Genomic DNA, 27,993 nt, shown 5'->3' with positions numbered 1-27,993 from the left:
CTAACTTATCTCCAGCATGTAGATGCATGTATTTTGAGAGAGGCATCCTACCCTAAGTGTATGTTACTCAAAAAGCAATGTTTTCTTCCAGGAAAACCTACTGAGGTTTCAAAACAGCTGGAGGATAAGACAGCAGCAGCAGGGCAGGACATCAGCCTGAGCTGTGAGCTGTCAAAACCGGATTTGAACATCAGGTGGTACAAGGATGGCAAAGCAATCAGTAAAAGCCAGAAGTACGACTTGCAGCAGGAGGGAACTGGGGCCATTCTGATCATCCATGACTCTACTGCCAAGGACAGTGGGGATTACCCCTGTGAGACAGAGGACTCCATAACAAAAGCCAGGGTCACTGTGCAAGGTGAGTTGAAAAGCACACTGGGGATGGCATGTAGAGAAGTCGAGGTAAATATCTGCAGCCTGTGGGTGATGTTTTTCTCTTCTGTTTCCTTGAGCAGGATCAATTCTTAGTTTTCAGAAAATATGATGGATTAAACTCTTTTCCTTAAAATAATCTGGAAACTGAATGATTCTCCAGTGTGATGTGGATCTGGGCAGCCTGGTCTGGTGGTTGGTGGCCCCTTGACAGGGGGTTTAAAACTAGATACTCTTTGAGGTCCTTTCCTACTCAGGCCACTCTATGATTCTGTGATCATTCTATGGTTCTATGATCTTGGTTGTTAGTGAGCCAAGAAAAGATGGCAATCTGAATTAGTCTATATTGAATATGTGTAATCAAAACTATATGCAGTTTATCAGATGAGATCCTACCAGCGCATGTATAATGGTATTGAACTTTCCAAGCCAACCAGCCAAATAAACAACAACAGACCCCAAAAGCCCAACAACCAGAAAACAAGAAATGTTCATATCCCAGTGTTTTTGTTAAGTTCTGTGCTCAAGCAAGCAGGAGGGAAGAGCTCCTTCCCCTCTACTCCACACTGGTGAGGCCGTATCTGAAGTAGTCTGCTTATGTCTTCTACTCCCCAGTACAAGAGAGACACAGAGCTGCTGCAGAGTCCACTGCAGGGCCACCAAGAAGATACAGAAGTTAGAGCAACTCTGCTATCAGGAGAGGCTGAGGGAGATAGGGGTGTCCAGCTGGAGAAGGGGAGGAAAGTTCAGATTTTGGAAACCACCACATCAGCTTTAACGGAGTGAACCAGTTCCAAAAGCTGTGTTCCAAAAGCACTGCTAAATAGCCCCTGTGACTCCTCGAGCTTACTACAATAAAAGAACAACACATGGGGTTGTTTAAACGTTGAGGCCAATGCATCCCATTCCTATGGGAGGTAGTGATATGTGGAGGAACTCAGTACAACAGGGTACCTTTGGAAAAGCATGTATAAAACATTAATTGCATCAATCAACAAAATGTATAAGTGAATAACTGTTCAAATCCATTTAGTGCATTTCTTACTTCTATCACGTTTTTAATTCTCATTATAATACCAATAGAAAAGAAGAAAAGCACTTTTTCAGCAGTCAGTTTACTACAAAAAGAAAATACTTCATTTAAAGCTTTTGCAGCTCCATCTTATCTGTTTCTTTCTCAAGGATTTGATCATGAATTATACATTCCAGCACAACATGAAATATTTAACTGATGCTCTTCAATTCCTTTTCAGCTTCCCAAACAAAGAAATGAGTTTGAGCACAGGAAAATTTGGGTATACAGCTGTGAATCCACTAACGTCCACAGTAGCTTTCCCCTGTTTAGTGTCCAGATCAATGGGACAGGAGCCTCAAAAGACTTCAGGTTGTCAGCACTGCTCTGTGTGCTGTAATTACAGGAGAAATGTGGATGGATTTTGCAAGTATGAATTTAGGCTTGATGCTCTGAAAATATTCCTGTAGATTTCTAAAGGCTAGGAGGGAAATATATGAGGAAAAAGGAGTGTAATGACTATTACTAATGCAGTGAAGCTATTCTCTTGTTCCAGAATTTCTTCATGCTGTCAGGAAGGTCACAGCACTGTAGTGGGACACCAAGCAGTCAGGGAGGCTACACTCTCAATGTCCTGGACTCCTTGCCCATACTGTGCTTCTACAATGCTAGTTAATCCCTAGTGCTGTGCTGAAGAGGTCTGACGTGAAGCAGAGATAATTCAGGTCAGGAGTTGTAAGTGATTGCATTCAATTTAATTTTAATAAGTGCGCATAAGATTATAACTGGATAGAAATAGAAGGTTGATACTATGTAGCTATATACAATATCATTAGCTCTGGCTGTCCAAAGTGTGGAACAGTTATTGATCAGCTGGTATTGCCTTTGAGGAAAAGGACAGAGATCTCTCCTAGATTTCATTTAAGGGCTGACCACTAAGGCAGCATCTCTTTCTGGAGATCGCTCCTTTGTGGCAAGACTCAACCTTTTCCATCTTGTCTGAAGGCCTCAGAGTTGATGAGTTTTTCCCATAGATAACATCTGATTATTTATTTACAACTGTTCTTGTGTTATTCCAACTGTACATTACTGTTCTTGTATTATTCTAACCATACATAACTATTCTTGCCTTATTCCAACTGTACATCTGACTGCACAGGGTTCAGTGTAAGTAATGCCCAGAAACCTGAACTTGAGGTACACTTGGGAATTCTCACTGAAATCCCAGCTGATTATTTTTTCCTCTGCAAGATTTCTTGGTATGTTCTTCTTCTTTTCATTCAGAGCCAGGAAGACTGAAGGAGCAAGCTCTTACCTTAGCTTTTGTTGACTTCCACATTTCTCCTCAGGTGGACCAGATTACAGTTAATGAAGAAAGTGACATTAAAACTTCCTCATAGCTTTCTCTGAACTAAATCCAAAGTGTATCTTGTGCAACAGTTGGCTTTACTTGACCTCTTTCTTCCTAACTATAGATATATTAAGAATGTGTCTGTTTGCATCTGCTTTCCAGCACATTTGTTTGTCTGGCTGTCAATACATTGCAGTTTAGATGGCTTGGAAGACATAAATTACATATTTTTCCAGAAATAACAAGAAAGAAAATAGAGTAGATGTTGGATTTCTAGAGTACTAGCAATAACATTTCAGGCAACATCTATCTGACACCTGAAAAATGGGGATGTACTAATAATTTGTGAAAGGCCATTAATCTGCTGTGCTTGTAGGCAGTGGATTTTTGTGGGTGCAGTGCAGCACATCCTCTATGTACCATCTGTTCCTCAGAACAGGTTCACTATAAAGTGAGATGAAGTTGTTCTGGCATGGTGTTTCAAATACAGATGCTCTCAGAGGCAGCTGGGTAAAGGAGGAGGTTCCTATCAGCAATTAATTGGTTACATTAATCTTAGAAGGCATTCTGTCTTTTATGTGTGGAAGGGGGGTGGGGGATCATGGACTGCAGTCTATGAATATACTACTGAAGCAGTGTGTTTCTATATGAACTCGAAGGACATCAAGTCAGGCCTTGTTTTGAGTTATACTTGGATGAGGTGATTGCAATAGTGCCTGATGTTATGAGTGTGTCATTCTCTGCAAATCTGTGGGTTCATTTCCAGGGGAAAGCTGAAAATCAAATGTAGCACCTCCTGATTGTGTACAGTGTAATGCTGACTTGTGCTGCATCTGTGTTTTCAGTAAGATAAATGCAATAGTTTTGCTGTTTGCTAGCTAGCATTTTAAAGATAATTCTGGATTTGGATACACCTTTTTTCAGATGCTCCATACAGAAATGCGCTAACAAATTTATTGAGCCATATCCAGTATAATTTGTTCAAATCTACTGACATGAGCGTAGCCATTCTCTTTCACTATTTTACTTACCTTCTACAGCAATTCTTCTTCTGTTAAAGAAAACGTATTCTTGTTGTTCTGGCTGTCTGTATGTATGGCAATTGCACTTCCTTCTGTTTTGGTTTGTTTGTTTGTTTTGCCCGAATGTCGCACATCTGAGAGCCTAATTGCAACAGTAAATCCTCTAACTAATGTGTTGTTTTTGTAATAACTCGTAGGCTTTCTGGTTGTAAATCTTTCCATTCCAAGGCAGTAATATTCCACAATACTCTTGGAAGTCTGTGAAACAGAGACTACCAAAACAGGTTTTAGTTTCTTGGCATAACTAAAGCGATGAGATACTTTTCTAGGTTTCCTCTAGCCTTCTAAATTGATTTCTTCTGCAGATAAAGGGTGGGGGCAGTAGAGAGTTGGTTTAAATTAAACTGGATGTGATTTCAGTAATTTGACAGTTACCTTTTGAATAACAGAATTACAGCTGGATGGCAAAATGCCTCTTGGTGGCATCGCAGCTGTGATTATCCAGCTAACATAGCTGTCTATCCGAGGGAGTTCACAACAATTTGCCCTTGAGCCGAGCCGGGGCCGCCCGGGCAATGCGCAGCAGTGCCAGCAGATGGCACTCGTGGAGCGCAGCAGCTCCGGAGCTTCTTGCAAAGGAGAAGAAAATTCCGTCGCTCTGTGCCGGGCTCAGGGCTGGGCTCGGTTCACCGCTGGGAGAGAGCCGGGGTTCCCAGACGGTGCCAATGGCGTTAGGCCGTGTATTTTAATATAGATCGTCTGGTTCTGGGCAGATCGTCTGCCTGGGCAATGCCTTATCAGGCCTTTCTGAGAGTTCATAACATAGTGTGAGCAACTGAACAGGCTGGTAGCCCTTCCAACCAGTGGTTTTATGGTTCTCTTTACTACCTTAAGGAAATAAGGAGAGAACTGTTAGACTTTCATAGGCTATAACTACAAATGCTTGGCTTTGTGTACTCTCTGCTTTGATCTCATTTTCTTAAAATTTGCTTAATTAATACAAGACTTGTAGAATTTAAGTTATGAAATATAATAGTATATGAAGTTTAAGAATATGATTTACCTACAATTTATTTTTTATTATGAGAATTTCTGTTCTTTTCTTCCTAGAATAAACTTCAGGAAAAAAAACATTTATATTAAATGTAGATTCATTACTAAGTAGAATGTTTACAAGCATTTAAGGTTCATGGAGGATACTGATGTGATGATCCACAATTTAAAACCTATGCACACAATGACACAGAAGCCAGTTATTCCTATAGATACGAAAATAAGGCATGTTCTCTGTATAATTCTGGCTCTGCTAAAATATGCACAGTGTTCCTGAGAATTTTCTATAAGTAATGCCTATGAGAGACAATTGATAATCCTCCAGAAACAGGCTTTAGCTGAAAATTACAGGACCATTAGTAGTGTAGAATCCTGTGTTGAAAGTAGACACATCGGTCTTGCTCTTTGTAGATTAGCATAGTGCCTTTTAAGTCAACCATTAATACCTTATTAAAATATTTACTACTGTTTTGCACACATACTTGAGAGCATTTGTGTCTTTCCAATAACCAGCATTGTTTCTTTATGGATTTCTGTGCACAACAGCATAGGTCTGTTTTAATCCTGTTTTATGGATACAGGAGTTCAAGCTCAGATAAATGGGGAAAACCACTTGGCAGAAATGGGGACTGTGGGTGGCCCTTCTGAACACCAGCTCAGTACCAGGTGCAGTGTAAGTGACCAAAGGCCAGTGAGCTTTAATCCAACAGTGCTATCATCAACCAAGCCACCTCTTTGCTGTGGGAGAACAACCATAAGGATGCAGTGTGACAGACACTCCCAAGCCTTTTGCAGGGGCTCTGGGAGTTAAAAGGGTCCTTTGAGCCCAGGAGATACTGTGCTATTCCCACTGTGCCCTTTCATAGACTTATAGAATCACAAGGTTGGAAAGGACCTACAAAATGATCTTTCCAGTGGGAAAAGCTGTCAAGTTGAAGGTTTAACTGGAGAGCTCTGTCTGTCTTGTAGTTACTGTCTCCAAGGAATGTTTCTTACACATCTCCAAGACAGCAAGGTGCTGGGGCAGCAAGGCAAGCAGGGAAGAGAATGATGAGCAACACTGTGGTAGTAGAAAGGTCTGAGTATACGGCGTGGGAGAACAGCTTGTCCACTCCAGCATGGTGAAATGCAATGTCCAGTTGTTCCCTGTCTGTGAATACAGAGTTGTAGTTGACTACATAAAGTCATTTAATTTCATGTCCCCGTCCCAGGAATGTAGCTGTTCTGTCTGTACAAAATGTCCATAGGTATCAAGATGTATTTGTGTCCCCCAGCTTCTGTTTATGTTCAGAGCTCATTCCCTTTTGGTAATTTGATGTTGTCAACTGTGCTTTTATTTGTGAATAGCATGATTTTTGAGAACACCAAAGGTATTAAAGAACAAAGTTCATGTGGTTATTATATTATGCTCATTTTTAGGCTATGGCTATGTTGCAGAAAAAGTCACCCCCTTCCATAGACTTCAAAGCTGAGCACATGTTCTACAGTGAAGATGCAGGTGCCCAAGTAAAAACCATCTTGGAGGGATGGAAGGCTACCCTCAGGTGGGAGCCTGATGGCAGTGTGGATGTCTGCTGCCCAGGTCCTGACCTGCTTGTGCCAGTTGTTGCCCAGGGCAGAGCTGAGGGCAAGTGCAGTGCTGGTTGCCTGGGAAATACCACTGTTACTGGCAAATTTGCTGTAAGGTCACTCTTTCAAAGTACCCTTTTTTTCTTCCAAACATAAGCTCATGGATTATCAAGATATTTTGTTTAAGTATTCCTCTCTCTTTCTGTTTCTCCCTCAAAAAAACAAACAACAACAACAACAAAAAAACAGCCTTCCTAGAACCAAATTCAAAACAATCAAATGGAATTGTTGAGTAGAAGTATCTCTTCCTGATGCATTTTGATGATGTATTTGTAAGGGTTCAGATTTGTTAGCAACTTTCAGTGGTATCTTAAAACTCATTTCCTTCAAAATCATTGCTTCTCAGTTAGACATGGTCATTTGTGTTGGTTGATATTTTAATTATTTTTATTTTTTTGTTTGTTTGTTTAATCTTTCTCACAGATGCATGAGGCTAATACTAAATCTTGTAGAACAGAATATAGTAACAGCCATGGTATAGAGCAATGCAGATGGAGTCCTGTCTCATGTTGCTGAAAATTAATCATTTATGGCTACTACTACTTGAGACTTGCATGAGATTGCTGTGAGACAGGCCAAGAACATTGGTTCAGCAGCTTTTCTTGGCCTGTTAACCAGTGATAAGCATGACAGGCACACCAGAGGCAGCAGGTTTGGTTGCAGCCTGGAGCAGCTGGTGATCCGGCTGGTAGGAGCCCAGCTGTGCCAGGCAGGGGCTGGGTGGCATGGCCTGGGGCTGACTCCTCCTGACCTGTGCTGGGGTGGGAACAGGGACGGGAATAGTTCAAGGGAGAATTTTAATCTGCATAAAATAGGGACTATTTTAAGAATAAGAACCTGTGTTCATAATTTCATTCCCATGAGTGCCTCTTTGCTCATAAATATCTCCTATTTGCATGGAATTGTTTATTGTAATAGCTCTGGTGTTTAGAAGGTACAAATAACATTTCCACTGGGAATAAAGAAGTGTCTTCTCTGACATCTCTAATATCTGCCTTGTCTACTTTTGAACTAAGGAGAAGTATTTTGAGAGTAATTTTTAAATAGTTTTCAACAGCTAATGGGAATTCAGGCTTTGATGTATGAGGGATCATCTCAGTGGTCCATTTGCAATATCAGCTTAGAAAAGATGATTCCCAGCACAGCACCCACCTCTGCTGTGGTGCAGCCCAGTCCCTTCCTCACACTTCTGGGGGCTGTGGCCTCTCCACTGGACCACTGGACTGTACGTGCTCTGTGCCCCCAGTGAGGGATAACTGTACTGAAAGGGGGAGGACAGAAACTCTGAGCCTTTGCTCAGCTGAATGGAGACTGCAGCAGCCTGTGCACAAAGAAGGCAGTGTGCAGGAGTTGTATTTGTGTGCTGTGAGGTGGACCAGAAGTGTTGCTGGGCACTGTTCAGGGTTGATTTGCATCATGATACCAGCTATTTGGCAGTTAGCTTCAATGAACCATTTCTCTGCTGTTGTCTGTTGGTTTAAACTGCAATACTGAATGAAGAAATTGTCTAGTAAATTTATTTATTAGGCCTTTCAAAGCCTAATAACAAAATATGTCAGGCATTAATTTACCTGGAAAGATAATCAGAGACCTTTCATCTGGAGCAGGCAGTCTGGACAGTGTAAAGTTAATGGGTTATGAAACGAGAAGCTAAGAGGCTGCACAGCTTCAGTCTCTCTAAGGTCCTCTTTGCTGTGAGCAGCACAAGTATGCTGTGTGCCTCTAGAAACACTGCCCAGCCTTCCCCCCTCCTCCACCCCCCACAGCCAATGACAACTTCGGTGGCAGCAGAACTTTTGCTGGCCTGTACAAAGCGGGGGAATTTCCTGAGGTGCCTTTTAATCCACATGGCTCTGACATTTCTTGTCCAGTTTCTGAGCTGTGGGTCCCAGCTGGAGGAACACAGTGCAGTGTGAAGAAGAATTCAGGAGCTGGAGAGATGGGGGCATGGGGTGGCTACTAGGAGGTCAGGGTTCTTACTTCAGACGGGTGGGTGCAGTGTCCATGCAGCCCCAAGCACATAGTGCCCATTGCACTGCATAGCCATGGGGTTCACTGACAGAGCACCAAGGAGCATAGCTGCTGAGATGCATGAAGGCATGCAGTCTCCTCACAGCAAGGTTAAGTGGCACTATGCTTTAGCTTCTTAACTTTACAGTCAGATTAGTGGCTCAGAGGCCCTTAGTGTTTGCTAGACAGAAGCAGAGATTTTTCAGGGCTGCTGTGTACCACACTGTATCCCTTAATGAGCAAAAGCTGCCTGAATCGTTTTGTATATGGGTCCTATCAGTTTAAATGCCACAAGAGTATCTCTGATGTCAGGATCATTGGATCCAGGACTTCTCCCTACAGCAACCCCAACTGCTCCAGCAGTGATATGCACTGTGTAGCCCCTGTTCTCCTGCCACCCCTATGTGTGGTGTCAGCCCCATCCCTGATAGCACCTCATGAGCCCAGATTGGCCATCACCTCCTGCCTCATCTGGGGCCTGTCCTCAGGGGAAGTGCTCTCACCCAGTGCCTTGCTAGGGATGCTCAGTGGTGCCATGACAATGGCTCTGGGCTTCAGTGCCAGCCTATTTAAGGAATGTATTATCTACTTTGGTAATTGGAAGTGTAATGTATTCACTCCCTGCACAGCACAGCTGATGGCTTCATTTGTCACATTCCTTTCTGTGGTTTACGCGGCTGTCACAGTGCAAATAAACCGATTACATTTCTTCAACATTGCTTTCACAAGGCTAGGCTGTGTGATGTGTAAATCAGTAAACAGAGGATGTCTGACTGCTCTCTTATCTTCTGTGGAGCCTCTTTTGATTAGTCTGGATACAGGAGCTAAAACAGGTGTGGAGGCTGTGGGTTGGGTGTGCTTTCTCTTGGAGGAAAAATAGCTGTGTAATGCTGTGGGTGTGCAGCATATGGGAAGAAGTGAAATATGTTGTGTTAAATGAGCCCTACTTCAGCTAGAGGAGATAGCCCAGTTCCAGCTGCTTCTTATGCCAAATCTAAAGGACACAAACATGACATTTTAAAATATGGAATATCTTAAAGAAACAGGAGCAAAATAATATAAAGTGAGGTAAAATAACATATAGATCAGGAACAACAATCCACAGGCCAGATGCAGCCCATGGAACATAGTATAACTATGGAGTTAGAGAAAAATTTCTGCTTTGTTCTGTGTGCTTATACCTCAGGAATGAGAGAAACACTCTGCCCAAGCGTTTGTTAGAAGCAGTGTATGACTGTGATGGAGCCTTCCATTAAGAGTGTTTCTGAAAATGTATTACCATCAGACCATTCTCTGTATTAAATCAATATTTAAACATTCTTTCTCCCTTCTCCAGAGAGTTTTCTCTATTTAAAAAACAAACAAACAAACAAAAACAAACAAACAAAAAACCAAAAAACACCAATGGGAAATTAGTTGATAGTGATCTTATTTTATATGTTCATTTTTCTGTATCTGCAGCACATCAGAGAGCATGTAATGGGCAGCTTTGCTTTCCATTAGCAGTCTGATGAACCGTGCTTGCCAGATGTGTTAGGTCTGGCCTGCAGGTGAGTCCTGCACCCAGTGGGACCAAGCAGTGAGTAGTGCATGGGCCAGGAGCTGTGCTTCTGTATGAAGTGTCTGCTCAGCCTTTCGGTTTGGAGTTACACTTTCTTTGTGGACGTTATTTCACCTTCACTGAAAGGTACACTGAAAGTAGTGATAGCTCTGCAGATATCATTGGAGTTAAAGCTTGAGACAGCTCTGCTGAGTTCAGTAAAAGCTGATCTATAATATTGAGAGGGGTATGTCACTTTCCTGCACTGCTCACAGTGCTTTTCTTTGATTACTGCTAAGACTCCTGGCTCCATTGTCCATTAGCTGACATGTTTGTTTCCTCCCATTTGTACTCTCACTTTGCTGAAGTCTGATCACTTTCTGCAAGCAGATGAACTTCTGAATACAGAGGTCTGATGAGATTTGAGCAGAATGATCTCAGAAACTGTTGCAATCAGAAATGTAAAAATTCTTTCTGCTCAATAAAATCTCATGGATATTGCCTAAAATCCTATAAAACCTGTGAGATTAAAAATGGGACTTCTCTGGCCTCTTCCCCTCTCTTGTAACCAGACTGGTCTGGGTGTGCCAGATCTGACTGCTGGTTCTCATGAGGATCTCAGATACCCCAACTCAGTCTCTTTTCACAGAATCACGGAATGACCCGGGTTGGAAGGGACCTCAAGGTTCATGAAGCTCCAACCCCCCTGCCTGGCAGGGCCACCAAACTTCCACATTTACTAGATCAGGTTGCCCAGGACCCCGTCCAAGCTGGCCTTGAACACCTCCAGGGACGGGGCATCAACAACCTCCCTGGGCAGCCTGTTCCAGGACCTCACCACTCTCCTAGTAAAGAACTTCCCCCTAACATCCAACCTGAATCTTCCCTCTTTTTCAACTTAAAACCATTTTCCCTTGTCCTGCTATTAGTGGTCCTTTCAAAGAGTTTACTCCCCTCCTGGTTACAGGTTCCCTTCAGGTATTGAAAGGCTGCAATGAGGTCACCCCGCAGCCTTCTCTTCTCCAGGCTGAACAAACCCAACTCCCTCAGCCTGTCCTCATAGGGGAGGTGCTCCAGCCCCCTGATCATCTTTGTGGCCCTCCTCTGGACCCTTTCCAAAATCTCCATGTCTTTCTTGTACTGAGGGCTCCACACCTGGACACAGTACTCCAGATGGGGCCTCACATGAGCAGAGTAGAGAGAGATAATCACCTCCCTATCCCTGCTGACCACCCTTCTCCTGATGGAGCCCAGGATCCCATTTGCTTTCCAAGCTGCCAGAGCGCACTGCTGGCTCATGTTGAGTCTCTCGTCCATCAGGACCCCCAGGTCCTTCTCTGCCGAGCTGCTCTCAAGGACAACTCCTCCCAGCCTGTACAGGTGCCTGGGGTTCTTCTGGCCCTAGTGCAAAACGTTGCACTTTGCTGTGTTGAACCTCATTAGGTTCACCCGGGCCCACCTTTCAAGTCTGTCAAGGTCCCTCCAAATGGCATCCCTTCCTTCCTCCATGTCAACCGTACCACTCAGCTTGGTGTCTTTTGTGCTAATCCTGTACAGTCCATCTTTTTCTACTTGACTACCTGCCTCTGCATCCTGCCTGCATAGAGCATTGCTCTTGAGCACACAGTTCACGCTATAGAAGAGAGCTAGGTTCAGCTTGTGGGATTTGATGAATGCAGTCTGGAGAGATGCTGCAGTGCTTTCACGTGGCTCCTTGTGACTCTCCTTCTCTTCTCCAGCTGCCAAGGAAGCAATGAGTGGAGAGAGGAGTCCTAGAGTGCCTTGGCCCCCTGCTGGGTGCGAATTCCAGAAGGTGGGGATTGTTCCTCTTCCTTGTGCTCTTTGGTTACTTGTACCTCAGCATTCAGAACTTGAAGTGCCCCTCCCAGCAGATGAGGGGCGGTGCTACTCTGGCTGTGGGACTGTCTGCAGGGTTAGCAGCCTCCAGTGAAGTGCTGGGGTGTGTGAAGTTCTCTCAGTGAAAAAAATCAGCCTTCTGCACTTTTGTGCTGAATATTAACCACGTTTCTGATCATCATAGTTCTGAATTCTACATCTTGTCTCAAAATAAGAAAGCAACAAGTTATTGTTTAAACCGAAGTAAGTAAATAAAATAGAAGCTCTTGCTATGGAAAGAACACTTTTGTTCATTCTCCATAATGCATCTTTTCCTGCTAAGATTAAAAGGGTTTTATGTATCTTCTTCACTTTTCCTTGTGAATTGCCTTTCTCAGGGTCACAAGCTATTTACATATGTATATATATGGGAGGAGGGAAGCACCACTTGTTCTCCAGACATTTACTCTCTTCTCTCATTCCAGGAAATCTCAGCCATGCTTTGCATTTTAGGAACAACACCAGATTTCCAGGAATATTGCAGTGAGTAAAGAGTTTCTTACCACCATAGACTTTGAGGGCACTGGGTTGCCTATGGTCCTGCTCAGCCAGTATCCCATGCACTGGGTTGTTTTCTGTGACTTGGTTCTCCTTTTTGGAATCATAGAATCCTTAGAGTTGGAAAGGATTTCTGAAGGCCATCTAGTTCAACCCCCCCTGCAGTGAATGAGGAAATCCACAGCTAGATCAGGTTTCCCAGGGCTGTCTCCAGGGATGGGACATTTCCTATCCAGATCCTCTCATTTCCAGCCCCGAGGATTACTGCTCTGAGGCTGCACATCCCACTCATCTACCCATGTGGTATTTCTTCTGGCACATCACTTCGGGTTTTCCCTGAACCTGTGTCCTAAGTATGGTTCTCCTACCCCATGGACTCTGGGCATTGCTCTGTGTGCTCACATCCCAAGTGCTGTGTCTGCATATGCCCCAGAGCCCCCACTGCTCCTGGGCTCCCCTCCAGTGACAGGACAGTGGGGACTTGACTTTGCCATGGATGTGACTGCATCTCACAGGAAGAAGTCCATTCATGCTCCTGTCATGTACAGTGCTAAATAAATTTGGGAGTTGCTCAATAGCTCAACAGAATGACAGCCTTTTTCCTTAAAGATAGATATTGCCTTTAATCAGGTGCTCACTTGCTTTGCTTGAGTAAGCCAAACTCATTCCAAGAACAAAAGGGCTGCCATTGCAATAGCCTGGCTTTTCAATTTCAAACTATCTGCAGATTACAGAATAAATGAAATATTCAGTATACACAAATACTATACAGAATGATATGATACAGACCATTTCATTTTCTTTCATCCTTTTCTAGCTTACTGGCTTTTATGTAATGGGTAGACCTACATCAAAAGCCACGCTCAAGTAAGAACAAACAAATACTTAAAGCACACATTACACATGGCATTCCTAAGCCTTCTGTAAATGATACAGAGTTATTCTTTGAAGAATAGAGAGGCACTCTAATAAACTTCTCTATGAGACCAGACCATGACACGGTGACAGAGAGGCATTTTTGAGTGCTTGGCATATGTAAGATACCAGCTGCCCTTGGGGGAGAATGTGTATTTGACAACAGAAATAAGGGCAGTCTTTGCTGCTAGGACCCTAGGACACAGTGCAACGTTCATCTTCCAACTCTTTTTAACCGTATCTGTCACTCCTTCAGTAAGGAGATGTGAGCTCCATCTCAGGCAGCACCGCACTGCCAACTTGTCAAGCAATCTCTCATGGTCCTCTTGTAGTATCCCTTACACCTGGGACATGTATTCAGTCTCTGAGGGACTACTTCATTGACTGTCTGTCTCTGCCTGAACATCTTTTCTGCCTGTCAGGGTGCTGGCAGTCTGGGGTATTTCCTGCTGTGACCATGAGATCCTGCTCATCTCCAGGTGGGGGCATATCACTGCAGTCTGACTGTGATCCACTTGCTCTGTGGGTCAGGAGCCAGACATGTATTTAGAGCAGTGTTTGGGAAGGACAGAAGCTCTGGTCAGAAGTGCTATGGGGGACAATACCAGGCCGACTCTCTGAGTATGGGATATACCCTGCAGCTGGAAAACTGACATTCATCCAGAAGGAAAACATCTGAGCAGTTTGCCCAGCCTGTGACACCGGAGGAATGTACACTGCTCAGTGCCTTTGGGACTCAAATGTGATCCATACTGAGTCTGACCAGTGGCTCATCGTGTTGACGCAGAAGTTCTTCTGTTCATATCTTCTGGCTCATTAAGTCCAGACAGTCACTGACTGCAGCCGTAACCCTTCTCTACTTTCATTCCTGTGGGAATCTCTTAGTCAAACATAAAATTTCAGCATTATACAACCAAACTTCATTGTTAGTAAGGCCTGTACAGTAATGCTTATGTTTTCTTAAAATATATGTATGAGTTCTCCCTTATATACACTCATTCCAGTCATTCATAGTTACTATTAATGATTCAGCATTTTTCTGTGGTTTCAGGCTTTCCATGCCACCCATGCTATTTGCCAAACTAAAGTCACTGCTACTTTTTGCACCAGAGACTATGCTACATATCCTGTGGCCAGCCCGCACTGCCATTTAGACCACCTGTTCTCAGTCTGTTCTAGAAGTTTCCCACAATGTCACAATTGCCAATATGAGAAGGATCTCTCTTACAGCACAGCAAAAACTTCAGAGTTTTTATTACAATATTTCAAATGTGAAACAAATCTCTCCAAGTGGGAAGTGACCTCATCCCCTGATCTGAGTCCCCTCTCCCTTGGCACATGGTGGTTCCCTGGGGCATGTCCTTGCCACCAAAGTTCAGCCGATCTTTCTGTATCTCCAGAGACTGTCCCAAAACTACTCATTGCACATTAGTATCAGCTCTCCTTCCAGCATCAAAGTGCAGATGAATCAGCCGGGCTCTTCCTAGGAACTCCCATCTCTCTTCTCACTTCTTAACCAAGTTGAATTTTAGTTCTGATCATGCTTCAGTGTCCACAAAAACGTGATGAAATATCGTTAAGCTGTCTGAAATTGAGTTTTATTTTGCTTTCAGAGGGTACTTTGGAAAATTTTTCTTTATCTTTGTCAGCCTTTGTAAGTAGTTGAATGACAGCTTTACCTGTCTCCTGTGATGCCTTGCAATGTGACATGCTCCCTGTGAAGTGCTTTTCTCAGAACTATTATCCTGTATGGTACAAATCACACACTTTATGCCCAGCACCTCCTCCTACTCATGCCATTTTCTCTTAATGCTAGCAGGTCAGACTGTGTCCTGGATGTTATACCTTGTCTGTTGTGTTCCTTCCACCCAAGATATCTGTTCTCATCTCTGATTCCAGGACCTCAGGTCCATTCTCCCTTGTTCCTGATCATCTGTCCAAAGCACAGCCATTTCTGTGTTTCTTACAGCCTGCATCCCCTCTTTAAATGTTGGGCAACAATATCCATCATCCATTCAGCTGATGTCCTCAGGAAATAATCATACATCTGTGGCCACTTCACATCATTTACCTTCTAACTTTCTAGATATCATTGCTAAATTCTCACTAATTCATTTCTTCTACCTTTGTGTAAAAGTGAACATACATATTACGGCATCTCCCTGCTCTTTTCCATCCTTTCCCCACCATTAATTTCATTTCCCTCAAGCCCAGAGGGAAATGCTGGAAGGATGCACCTTCCAGTGAATGTGCCCATGACTCTCCTAAAGCTTGCCTTGTACCAGTCTCAAGTCCTTCATTTCTTTCCTTTTCTCATTGCATCCTTACATTACTCCCTTAAGAGGGTCCTGGTCACCCAAGTCTCCACATTACGTCTTCCCATTTCATCAGTCTTCTTTGATCTGTGCTAGCTGGCATCTAGCATTGTCAGTCCTTTCTGGTTTACTTCTTGTAGTCAGTCCTCCTCTTTTTTGGCTATGGCATCTAATGGGTCACCCAGTCTGCTCTGATTTATGGTATCTCTCTCCATAAAAGGTTGTGGAAGTGGCACATAACTCCATAAGTAATCCCATTCATCAGAGCAGAGTCAGAATAATCACCTATTTATCTCCTATTCAATAGACTTGCTACAGCACACATTATGAATTCATTTAAACTGATGCACAGTGTCCCATTATGCACTAATGGTGATGAGAAACATGACAAAACAAATGCCATTTTAAAATTGGGAAATGAATCTGTTCAGCAAGATGTATAACTATGGCTACTCATGAATTCTTACTCTTGCAGTCTTCTGCAGCACACACCTTGTTGTCTCCTCATACCTGAGCTGTACCCTGCTATGATGCTTCTGGCAGAATCAAATCCCCCCCTGCCATGGCTACCAACACATGTTGCGGCTGCATGACTCCTGCATTCCTACAGCCCACCCCTCAGCACAGCCCCTGTGCAGAGCTCCCACTGTTGCAGTGCTTCTCTCATGACTCTGTAGCACCAGCACAGCCTGAGTCCTTGGTGCTGGGGCTGGGAATTGCCCAATGACTGTGGCCATGCTGAGCGCCCTGACTGTGCTGCACTGCACCATGCAGTCCTGGTATGGCTCTGAATGTTCTTCAGGTCTCTCCCCTGTTCTTATCTTCAGGAGGATGGACTTTGTAGGGCTGTTAAATCTTCCTCTGGCACACCTTTGAAGCCATTACTTCTCATCCTATCACTAGTTAGCTGCTTCTGCTGAATAGTTTTCCTAAGGCAGTGGTTCGGCTCTGTAATGTAGTGCTGCAACCTTCTGTAGAAACAGCCCAAAGGATCCCAGCCATGTGTATGACTGCCCAAGAAGCTGATGTCTGGAGCGGTAGGATGAGTCCAGGAGCTTGTGGAAATCCTTGCCTTGCCATGGAGCCATATGTTTGAAGACTTTGATCACAGCTTTGCGGGGGAAAAAAAAGCACACTGGGAGATGATGGTGAAAAGATTTCTTCAGAAAAAGAAGCATGTGTAGAACAACCCCTCCTCTCGTTATGTTGCTGATGCTCTGGGTGCCCCTGTTCATGCCGAATTGTTCTGGAGGTCAGCCCTGGATAGGAGTGTGTCAGAGGCCAGCAGACCCAGCACTGCTCAGGGAGTTCAAGCCTCTGCCAACCTGGTACAGATAGTGGGGCTGCTAGAATGGGGCATGTGTGATCCCCCTTTCCCCACCCTTCTCTCCCCCCCTCCCCCCAGCCATGTCTAGGCTGTAGGAACAGCAGTGGAGTTGTTGTTGTACCTGTAATGATAGTTCTGACCCTGGATGTCCCACCGCTCACTGGCTGCAGCATCTCCTCTTCAAACTTCTGACTTCTAAGGGCTTTGGTTCATGTGGAAACTTCTCTCAGAGGTCTTGATGAGGAGCAAGTTGGATGCAGTCCCAGAATAGCACCACTAACAAAAGCTCTCACAAACAGCCAACCAAAATGCATCCTGAAGTGAGATCACAGAAATGATGCAAAGCAATCAGATGAGAGACATGGCCATAAAGAGCTGTTAGATTTTTAGAACAGAGCTTCCCTTTGCCTCAGAATAGCAAGAGGATTGCTTTACATGTGCATGTGGCCTTGTAAAATTCCAGTATCTGGGAGTTGTGTGTGTTTAAAACTGCACGAGCAATACAAGGCGCAGTGCCAGCTTTCAGCTGCATTAAATCAACAGGTGGGTGTGCAGTGCAGGGCCTCCCCAGCTGGAACCACCTCCTTAGAGCCTGTCCTGAGCTGCTGTGTCTCCACCTGGAGCCCAGGGCAGGATCCTGTGCTCAGCCCTGCTCAGGAGGACTGTCCCCTTTGTTCATAGTACTTTGTCACAAAGCCCAGTGACCCATCCAAGCCCTCGTCCTCCAGCCCAGCACACTGTCTGTGTGATACAGACGTGCTCCTCGTGGCCATTCACAGAGGTTTGCTCCAAGTCCTCAGCTCCAAATGCAAATAAACAATTATAAGTCATCAATATGTCTGATATCATGGAATTCTTGGCTGGCAACAGCTATCCTGTGTTGTATAATTGAAAGAAATGCAATGGAGTGTTATTTAATAGGTAATCAATCAGTGCTGTACTTGTACACCTGAGCTAATCAATTACTGCAGGAATGCCAGTGCTGGCCACCTGCTGGGAAACCACCTGTGTACATCAGGGCACCAAAATGCTCCCCTGCTTGTTGTGGGTTCATTAACAAAATTTCATGAAGAAATCTTATGTTCATAGATGCCAGTCATCTAATAAATGTTGTAGAGTTGTTTCTCAATCTAAGCTTTTTAATTTTTATTATTCCATAGAAAGTCTGAAAATGTAATAAAAACAGTTTAATAATTCTAAACAAACAAATGAACAAACAAACAAACAAACAAAAAACCTAAAATGGTAATTCAATGTTCCTGACTTGCTTTAAAAAGATCCCAGATTTAAGAAGTAATTAAAAAGTGCAGGAGAAAAAAATACATCCTAGAAAGCCCATTTGTGCTTTGCAAAGTGGCCTCGTTGGTTCTGGGCTGTGTCCTTCAGCCCTGTGCTTTGGGTGCTGGGTGCCTGCCCAGAAGGTGTTCTACAGTCCACTACCTGCATCTCATCATGTGCATCCCACCTGAGCACTGGGATTCTACAGCCCTCTGTATTGCTATTTTATTTATAAAATGTTACCAATAAAGCCAGAAGCTTCAAACAGATTAGATTCATTCATCCAGCCTTCACACAACGTTGAATTACTCACACAAACCAGGCTGTCTGAGGCAACGACAACAATGTTTTCACAAATTGTTTAATTAGACAACTTCTGGGCAATTTCTTCCAATGGTTTCACTTCCCCTGCCCACAGATATTCTGGTGCTCACCACATCTGTCATAACAACCCTTCCTGGATGCTGGAGTTTTGGGGCCAAGCCCAAATTTTTTATTTATTTTTATTTTTATTTTTTGCTTTGAAGGACAAAAAGAAGCATAAACAGCAAAGAACCTTCTTTATTTTTTCCTTTTTTTTCCCCCCTTTTTCTTTTTCTTTTTCTTTTTCTTTTTTTCCTTTTTTCTTTTTCTTTTTCTTTTTCTTTTTCTTTTTTTTTCTTTTTCTTTTTCTTTTTCTTTTTCTTTTTCTTTTTCTTTTTTTCCTTTTTTCTTTTTCTTTTTCTTTTTCTTTTTTTCCTTTTTTCTTTTTCTTTTTCTTTTTCTTTTTCTTTTTCTTTTTCTTTTTCTTTTTCTTTTTCTTTTTCTTTTTCTTTTTCTTTTCCTTTTTCTTTTTCTTCTTCTTTTTCTTTTTCTTTTTCTTTTTCTTTTTCTTTTTCTTTTTCTTTTTCCTTTTTCTTTTTCTTTTTCTTTTTCTTTTTCTTTTTCTTTTTCTTTTTCTTTTCTTTTTCCTTTTTTTTTCTTTTCCTTTTTTTTTCTTTTCCTTTTTTTCCTTTTCTTTTTCTTTTCTTCTTCTTTTTTTAAGGAACAAATTATCATCATTTTGTTTGCTTAGCTGAGAACTCAACCAAGGTCTGGCGGGCAGCTCTGAGGGCACTGCAGGGGACTCCAGGCTCAGCTTCATCACCCCAGGCTCAACCAGAAATCCAAGGTCCCTCCTGCAGCCACAGCCATGAGTCACTGATGTCTTATGCAAGAAAATTCCTCTTCCCATTTTAAACTATGGATGAGAATTTCATCAGAGGGAAGCAGCTTCGGAACAGACGTTCTCACAAACTCATTCTTTGGCTCTATCTGTCTCCAATGAGGCTTTACAATCTGCCCTTCCAATAGTATTCCCATCTTGTTTGGTGGCTTTTATCCAAGTTGGTTAATAATTTCTGTTATCGTCCTTCGAGACTGAACAATTTTAGCTCCTCCAAATCCCTTGTTGTTCCTTATTAAGACACTAGCTACTACTGGAGAAAGATGACTGATTGCAATAGCTGTAGGCAGAACTCATGCTGATTAACAAATCACTTGAAAATAATATGCTTTTTAGCCATTAGAGTTATTAATAGTATGTTTGCTCCCTTTCTTGTGGCATTTAATGCTCAAGGAATTAGCCAATCTGGAGAGTAAATCTTTTAGTTCATAGTGGACACCAAACTCAATCTGTCCTGCTGGAATGGGACTATACACTCATTTTCTTTTCAAGACTCCACAGAATTTGACATTTTAGTAGAAACTTAATAGCTTGCAGTAATTTTTTTTACTACCTGCAGCAAGATTAGCTGCTAAGATAAGGAGCTGATGGAGCTGGTGAGTGACAGGGCACGTTCACCTCATTTAAAATATGCATAGGGGAAGGGAAACACTTTGGTACAGAAGTGCTGCTGCTGCTTCCCAGGCATCCAACGACCCTCAAAAGACACTGCCGTCGCACTGAACCTTGCCTATGGGAGCCTAGTCAGAGAGACAGCAGGTGTTTCTAAATGAAATCTCCATGCTGCCTGATTTTAATGGGTCCTTTACTTTGTAAAACCAAGAATTATTAATTAATATTTATACTTTGTTTACGAGTTAATGGGTAACTGGCTTGGGTAAGATCCCTGGATGATCTATCAGTTCACACTGGGAGTAACTGTCATGCAGAACAAGCAATGCTATTAATCAACACAAAGCAGAAGATCACATGGAGGATATTCTTTCTTGCTCTCTTTTTCAGTTTTTTGTCTCCCTCTTTGTTCTCTCCCTCTGTGCACTGTATCATAGAGTGATGGGTAAGACTGTATTTCAGCCTCTCTTGAGGAATGGTTTTGTGGTAAGGAGCCCAACAGCCTCTGGTGTCAATGCTGCTCAACAACCAAAGTTAGTTAATGTGTAGGAAGAAAACAAGTACCTCTGGCATAGGTGTGGTCTCGCAGTGCAGAGCAATGTTCACAATAAAATGGCTGTCTGGGATAGAATGGGACTGTTCCCATATGATGAAACAAATATAGGTCTAACCTGGCATAAAAGTCTACAGCAATTAAACAAGTGGCTGTTCATTTTGGTCTTTTAAAGAATTTCATCGTATCCTGACGCTGTAAGCCTTACCAGGAAACTCAGTATGTGAAAACGGAGGAGTAATGCTTGATTTGATTTGATTTGACTTGATTTGATTTTTTTTTTCTACTGATTACTGTGAATATCACTATGCATTTGAAATACCTATATTTGAATTGCATTAATCTGCAGAGTGTTTGTGAATCTTTTTAAAAATCTAGCAGTAAAATAATGTCTGCTTGGCATTTAATAATGGCAGATACAACAATAAATATTCACTTAGGATGACTGTTTTTTGCACTGTTCTGTCCATCAAAATATGAACAGAAAATGTGTCCCATTAGTGCAGAAAATGTCTGGAAAAGATACTCCCTGATTAAGGCAGATGTGTCTGCTGATGGTTTGATTTGGAACATGGATTGCTACAAATGAGTCACATTCCTGGGAAGGGGATTTAACGCTCAACAGGTTCAGGCTCCAGGCTTTCCTCTGGCTCAGTCTCACTGCTCTCTTTCTGCTTCACACTTCTTTCGTACACAACAATTCAGTTGTCCCTTATTAAGAGTGCTCCCTCTGTCAGTTCTTCCTCAAGTGCATAACCTTGCTACGCCCAATCATATTAAAGAGTGACTGAAATGGCTTTGCTTTCCATCACAAAAACAGCTGCTACATCAGTTGTAAAATCCTGTCATTTATCTTTTCCCATTTATATCGTCTTATTCAATGCATGAGACAGACACAAATGCTCTGTATTATAGATATTAATAAACCTCCAAATTCTGTGCTATTTCCATGCTGGTTAAACATGGAGTAATCCTTAAATGGAAAAATGAAGCAAGATAAATGCAACCAAAACTCAGAAAGCCAAGGTATACAGCTTTTGTCTATGTACAAGCAAATCTTCATCCAAATGGCTTAAAGGAAATAATGGTGATATGCACATTCCATGCAATCATCATAAAAAAGAAACTGTACAACAGAGCATTTGTCAGAAATCACTGTGAGTAAATGACGACTTTCAGGAAAATCAGAAACATTCTTTGCTATAGTCACTGTCTAAAACTGAGGAATAGAATGAGATGAAATGAAGCAAACCAAGAGATCTCCAATGGAAGTTTTAAAACATTACAGCTAAAAGCAGAAGCTGAAATAATAAAATGAAACTGGTCAAACCCTAGAATTAGAGATTATGTGATAGAAACACATTTTGTTAGATTGTGGGTGACATGCAAGCCTGATTTCTTTTAGTTCTATTATAAGAAACATCACTGGATTCAAAATATCTTGGTGTGGTTTTCAATCATACTTCCATTTTACAGATAGATTTTCAGTTCAATACTCATGGTGTCCTTTGAGAAACGAGCAACTACATAGCTGATGTATACATATTTAGTATGCACATGGCAATCAATTCTGGAGGGGCTGGAATTACATGATCTTGAAAGGTCCCTCCAGACAACTGTTCTGTGATTCTATGATATATTCTAAGTATACAAATACACAATAATTAAAGGTTTATATAACATGTGTAATATATACGTATATTTAAGAACAGCAAATCACACACAAAAAAAATGTTAGACAAATTTTGGAAGAATGCAATTCCAGTCCTCTGCTCAGATGTGGCCAGCCTGGAGGTTTGCTTCCACTGCAGACCTGGGCCAGTCCAGCTCTGACTCTGACTGGGGATGGAGAACCCACAGCTTCCTTGGTCTCCAGCAGAGTGCCTGGCCATCCTCTCGCCAATAGCGTCATCTTGTGCCTGCTCAAAATGTACCTCACTTCAGCTGTGCCCTCTGTCTCTTCTATGTCCTTCCATGTCCATCTGCCAAGGGCCTGGCATCCCAGAGGGCAACTGGATAGAGGAATAAAATACCCATTCTACACCTCTCACCCAGCTGCCAATACTCATTCACGCAGCATTGCTTCACTCCACCCATTGCCCATCATGCCTTGGTCTCTAAGTGCTACAAATTAGGAGGTTTTTGAAAATGCACAAGGGCATAGATGTTGAAAATATGTACCATCGCTTGGCTAGCAGAGCTCCAGTTAAGCCTTTTGTGTGTTTCTGTAATACACAGATTTTGTAAGGTAAAGGACGATTTGCACTTTCCCTAATAGCTTACTGGTAGTTTGTGTTCATGGCTAACACACACCACAAAGATCTCTCCAGCTGCTTGTCATATCTTTGCAGGCATTGTTTAAAGGATGAACTGTACTGAATAAGTTTCATTCTGCATACATTATTCATCAAAAAAATATTACTTCCATGAACTGCGATTAGTACAGTTGCTGTCCATAGACTTCAGTGTATTTTGCCATGAATTTTTCTATAGCTTTTCAAAGAATACACAGTTCCAGGGTTCTTTTTCTCTGTGCCTTTTTTAAACTTCCTTCAACAATCACTTGTAGCTGGTGATATGTTTCCATTGAAAACCATATTGTGATACAAAGCAGTGTGACAGCTGCAATTTTACACAACATGAAATATCAGCTGAGGAAATTACAAAGAGCATTTCCCTGAAACCACGATTTCAAGAACAAATCAATTACCTCAGTGAAGCTGCTGCTCAGAAATTAAACAACCCTGATTATCCTCAAGTAAAGTTCAGATCTGAGGAACTCACGCTGAGGCCCACTTGGAGTTAGCAGAAAATCTTTATTCTAGGGTAATTGCAAGGAAGGAAGGTTGCGATCCCACACATGTTGATAAGGAAAACCATCATTTATTACAGCTGTTTGTCTTGCTCCAATTCATAGGAAGGAGAGGAGGTTCTTTGATATATGTATACCTGACATGAGATTAAGAAACAAAGAGTTCAAATGGTGGTCCAACCAGCTTATTACAAATCTTAATCAGGGAGATGGGGAAGGGAAGGACTGGCAACTATTATGAATTAGGGTGATGGGGAAGGGAAAGTGGGCAATAGGAAATATAGGAAAGAAGCAAAAATTGCATAAAGCAGGGATAGTCACCACCAAGACCTAGCAGTGTTCTGTTGCATGCCATTGCAATGCCCCAAGGCAAAAGTGCAGGGAAGAGCAGCAGCAGAGTGGCCGGCCTTAGGCAGCAAGCAGGTAGAGACAGAGCAGGCCCAAGAGGAAGGGGCAAGTTTCAGGTAGCAGGCCCAGGAGAGTCTATCAGCATGCAGGAATCATGTTGTGAAGCACCTGATGTCATGTTTATTGGTCCCTTTTTTATCCTTCTTCTGCCAATGTGGCATTCCTGGGTACTTGGGTAAGAGCCATGTGCAGAACCCCCGAGATGGCATCTCCCTTGAGAAAAGACTGCTTCCCAGCCACTAAGCTGTGGCTTATCTCTTTCTCTATCGTTGCCCTTGGACTGCAAATCTTCAGACAAAATATTTCATCAACTCTGACTGTGATTTGCCTGGACTTGTCCATATGTGTCCCTAGGTTGGATATTAGGAAACATTTCTTTACAGAAAGGTTGTTAAATACTGGAATAGGCTCCCCAGGGAGGTGGTTGAATCGCCATCCCTGGATGTGTTTAAGAGCCATTTGGATGTGGTGCTCAGGGATATGATTTAGCAAAGGGTTGTTAGTGTTAGGGTGCTATTGTTAGGCTGCTGTTGGACTTGATCTTCAAGATCTTTTCCAACCTGGGTAATTCTATGATTCTATGATTTAGACAAAGGATTTCTCAACCCTTGACCAGGACTTGTCCATCTGTGTCCTCAGCAAACTTTGAGACAATGGTGTGAAAGAATAATCTCTTACACTGTTTTATAGAGGTCCTCAGATGAAACAATAACAGAAATGTATTAGTAGTCTTTGTGTTTAGTTATCCCTCAAGGCAGCCCTATGACTCCCTCATAGCAGCTCCTCATGTCAGAATGCAGCTCCATGGCAGCCTAAAGCTCCCCATGGCATCCCTACAGCTCCTCATGGCACCCTACAGCTCCTCACAGAGAGTGGAGGGGTAGCACTGAGCTCTGCTCTCTGACAGCCACAGGGTCTGAGGGAACACATGGAGCTGTGTCAGGGGAGGGCAGGTGGGGGTGAGGGAAAGGCTGTGCCCCAGAGGGTGGTGGGCATGGCACAGCTTCCAGGGCAGCAGGCACAGCCCCGAGCTGCCGGAGCTCAGGGAGTGTTGGGACACCACTCTGACACCAGGTCTGGGTGGTGCTGTGTGATCCCTGTGGGTCCCTTCCAACTTGGAACCTTCTATGTCCTATGGTGACCCCACCACGCAGCTCCCCACGGTCCTGGCACAGTGGCTCTCTGTAGCACCTGCCCCTCAAAAAAGCTTTTCCAAATCTCTGATATTTTCATGGAAAGAAACCCACGCAGTTCTCAAGCACCTCTGTAACACGTTCCTCCTTATGCTGTTCTATCAGCCAGCTGCAGAAATCCCAGCTGCTGCGGATGCCTGTGCCAAACGATGACCATGCCAGTGATTGTAATCTGGAGTTTGGGCTGTGTTCTAGTCTTGCTTATTTTGCACTGAATACATGAAGGTATAGTCTGCTTCTGTCTTAATTAACATCAGGAAATTTACACTGTTCCCTTTTCACAAAAGGAGAAAGAGAATCACTTTTACCTAAGGTAAATTAGCATGACTTCAGTGAAGCTAATTAAGTTATCCCTAAATTATGTGCAGAAATCAAGGGAAGCGCTTTGTTCTCCCTAGAAGGCTGTCTGTAAAAACACACTGCTTTTTCTCTTTTCTTAGGCTTTCTGCAAAATTACTCCTGGGGAGCCCAAATGCCTCCAACTGCCAGGAGACAACCAGCACTGACAGCTCCTGCAGCACTGAAGGCAGCCATGCAGCCATGCAGAAATGCAGCCATGCAGAAATGCAGCACTGCTCCTTGGCCACTTTGTGTGAAGTGCTCAGGCACTGCCCCCGTCAAACACAGCTCTGTCTATGAGCTCAGCAGCCAGTGATGAAACTCTGGGAAGAGAAGCTGCCTAAGATCCCTTTTATATTCTTGGCAATCATATTTTGAATGTATGAATTTTCACTCAGTCAAAAGCACCGATACACGCTGCAGGTGTGTATCACAAACAGGTTGCTGTTTGTCTCCCAAACAGAAGGTTGTGTTGAGTTATGGAAGTAAAAAATACGTATATGGTACTGTATCCGGTTCTTGAGTACTGTATCCAGTTCTGGGCTGCCAGTACAAAACAGACAGGGATCGTCTGGAAAGAGTCCAGCTGAGGGCCACAAACATGATAAAGGGCCTGGAACATCTCTCCTATGAGGAAATGGGTGACATGGGTCTGTGCAGCCTTGAGAAAAGAAGACTCAGAGGGGATCTGATTAATGTTTATAAGCATTTAAGTGTGGGAGATAAAGGCACATGGCCACCATCTTTTCATTTGTCTGTGTGGACAGGACAAGGGGAAATGGCCACAAACTGGAGCATAGGAAGTTCCACACCAATATACAAAGGAACTTCTTCACAGTGAGGGTGATGGAGCACTGGAACAGGCTGCCCAGGGGAGTTGTGGAGTCTCATTCTCTGGAGATATTCAAGACCCATCTGGATGCCAACCTGTGCAGCCTGCTGTAGAGTGCCTGCTTTGCAGGGGAGCTGGATTCGATGAGCTCTGCAGGTCCCTTCCAACCCCTACAATTCTGTCATTCTGTGACATCTGAAAATGGGGAAGGGGCTTACCAAAATGAAATAACGATTGCATCTTAGGGATGTAGTTGCTGGCTGATACAGCTAGAACACTGGTCATGATAATTCTACACACAATTCTACAAGTTAATTTTGTTCGTTGCTGTTCAGCATAAGTCTGGGAAGCTACCCATTTAAAAAAGATTCTGTGCCAAATGAAATAACCCTCCTTGGAATTGCAGCTGCTCTTTGAGAGTGTGACGTGAGTGGCATGGTGAGGGCTGCAGCAGGGCCGGAGCTGCTCTTGCAGGACCTGGGGCTGCCCCTGGGGGGTGTTGGAACCCTGGGTCTATTCACCTTAATTACTCCATCCTAACCACAATACAGTAAGACACAAACCAATGGCAGACACTGTTCCATACCTTGTTTGTTCTGGGTACGTATAATGACAGGACAATACAAAGGGAAAGTCAGTTAAAAAATGAGGGAACAGAGTAAGAAGAAGTGGCACAAGAAACACTGCAATGGGGAGAAATCTTTACAATAAGCAGTTTAAAAGGACATGAAAATAAAAAAAAAAATGTCCCCATCAGCAGAGTATAAATCACAAGTCAACCACTTTAACTCCAGGAACTGCTTAAATTGAAGTATATGTTTGAAAAGAGTTGTGAATCCTTGAAAAAAATGAGTTTACTGAGAGTACGTGCATTAAATAGTTGGCAAGAGACTGCTTAATGTGTTACACTTATAACCATAATTGCACATAATTCTGTAATTAATTTCATTGCACGTGTGACACTATACATGCCAAACATAAGTGCTTGTGTGCAGATGCACACTGCTTATAACGTGGTCATTAATTCCCCCACTGTTGACAATCAGCTCATGGAAATAAACTGCCAAATCCCAGTAGGACTCCAATGTGTCAGATGTGTTCCTTTCTTACTGCAGATCATATCCTGTGCTGAGTGCTGTGCTTCTGAGCAAGCAGAAAACAAAATTCTCATGAATTGAATGGTGTCACTTACTTCACAGCTAATTACACGTGGTTTTGTTCTGCTCTGGGTTAAGTGATCTGTTTGCAAAATTTATAATACGAAGAAAAAAAGAAAGAAGAACATGGCTATTCCATAGAAGTCTGTAGTCCTGTGAACAGGATCCTGGCTCATCTAAGCCAGGGCTTGGTGACTTGTATTTACAAATGAGGGTGGTACCGCCTGTTGGTTTAGGACCCTTCACCAGTCTCTGGGTGTCTGTTGTTTCCTGCATTTGGCGGAGCCTTGCAGCCGGAGCTCCAGGCTGGTGCCTTCCAGTGCCAAGCAGTGCAACTACAATGGGGGGCAAGTGGGAAGCCAGTCATCATGGTAACACTGGAGCACTTCTGACATCCTCCTCTCCAGATCCTCCTCTCAGGCATGTTAAACTTGACTCTGTGCTTATCTCAGGTCACTGTGCTTAGCGAAGGCCTTTACCAAAACAGTGTTGGAAATGTCAGTGAAGCAGCTCCTCAAACTGTTTGTATCCTGTTCCCCTTCTGCAATCTGGTCAGCCTCCACATGTGAGGCTTTGCTGCTGCTGCTCAGAGAATCACCAATGTGGGTTCCTCTGTAGGCAAACCAGTCAAAGCCCCTTGCATTATGCATCTATCCAGTGCACCC

At 43.1% G+C, this 27,993-nt stretch overlaps 1 protein-coding gene and 1 long non-coding RNA gene across 2 annotated transcripts; both read left to right on the top strand.

The window, feature by feature from the left end:
- Window positions 1-60: 60 nt before the first annotated feature.
- Window positions 61-27,250, top strand: LOC146759385 (myosin-binding protein C, slow-type-like). Its single transcript, XM_085510367.1, has 2 exons — window positions 61-358; window positions 25,441-27,250. The coding sequence occupies exons 1-2, from the start codon at window positions 61-63 to the stop codon at window positions 25,653-25,655; spliced, it is 513 nt and encodes a 170-aa protein (XP_085366493.1). The 3' UTR covers window positions 25,656-27,250.
- On the top strand, window positions 482-7,420 carry LOC146759386 (uncharacterized). The gene is made up of 2 exons (XR_014932421.1): window positions 482-2,109; window positions 6,230-7,420. It is a non-coding gene; the product is annotated as an uncharacterized LOC146759386 (long non-coding RNA).
- Window positions 27,251-27,993: the final 743 nt, after the last annotated feature.

This window comes from Coturnix japonica, chromosome 10 (genome assembly GCF_054131305.1).
Source record: "Coturnix japonica strain WE chromosome 10, WE-NBRP24, whole genome shotgun sequence".
NCBI lineage: Eukaryota > Metazoa > Chordata > Aves > Galliformes > Phasianidae > Coturnix > Coturnix japonica.
This window is presented reverse-complemented; position numbering and strand designations above follow the sequence as displayed.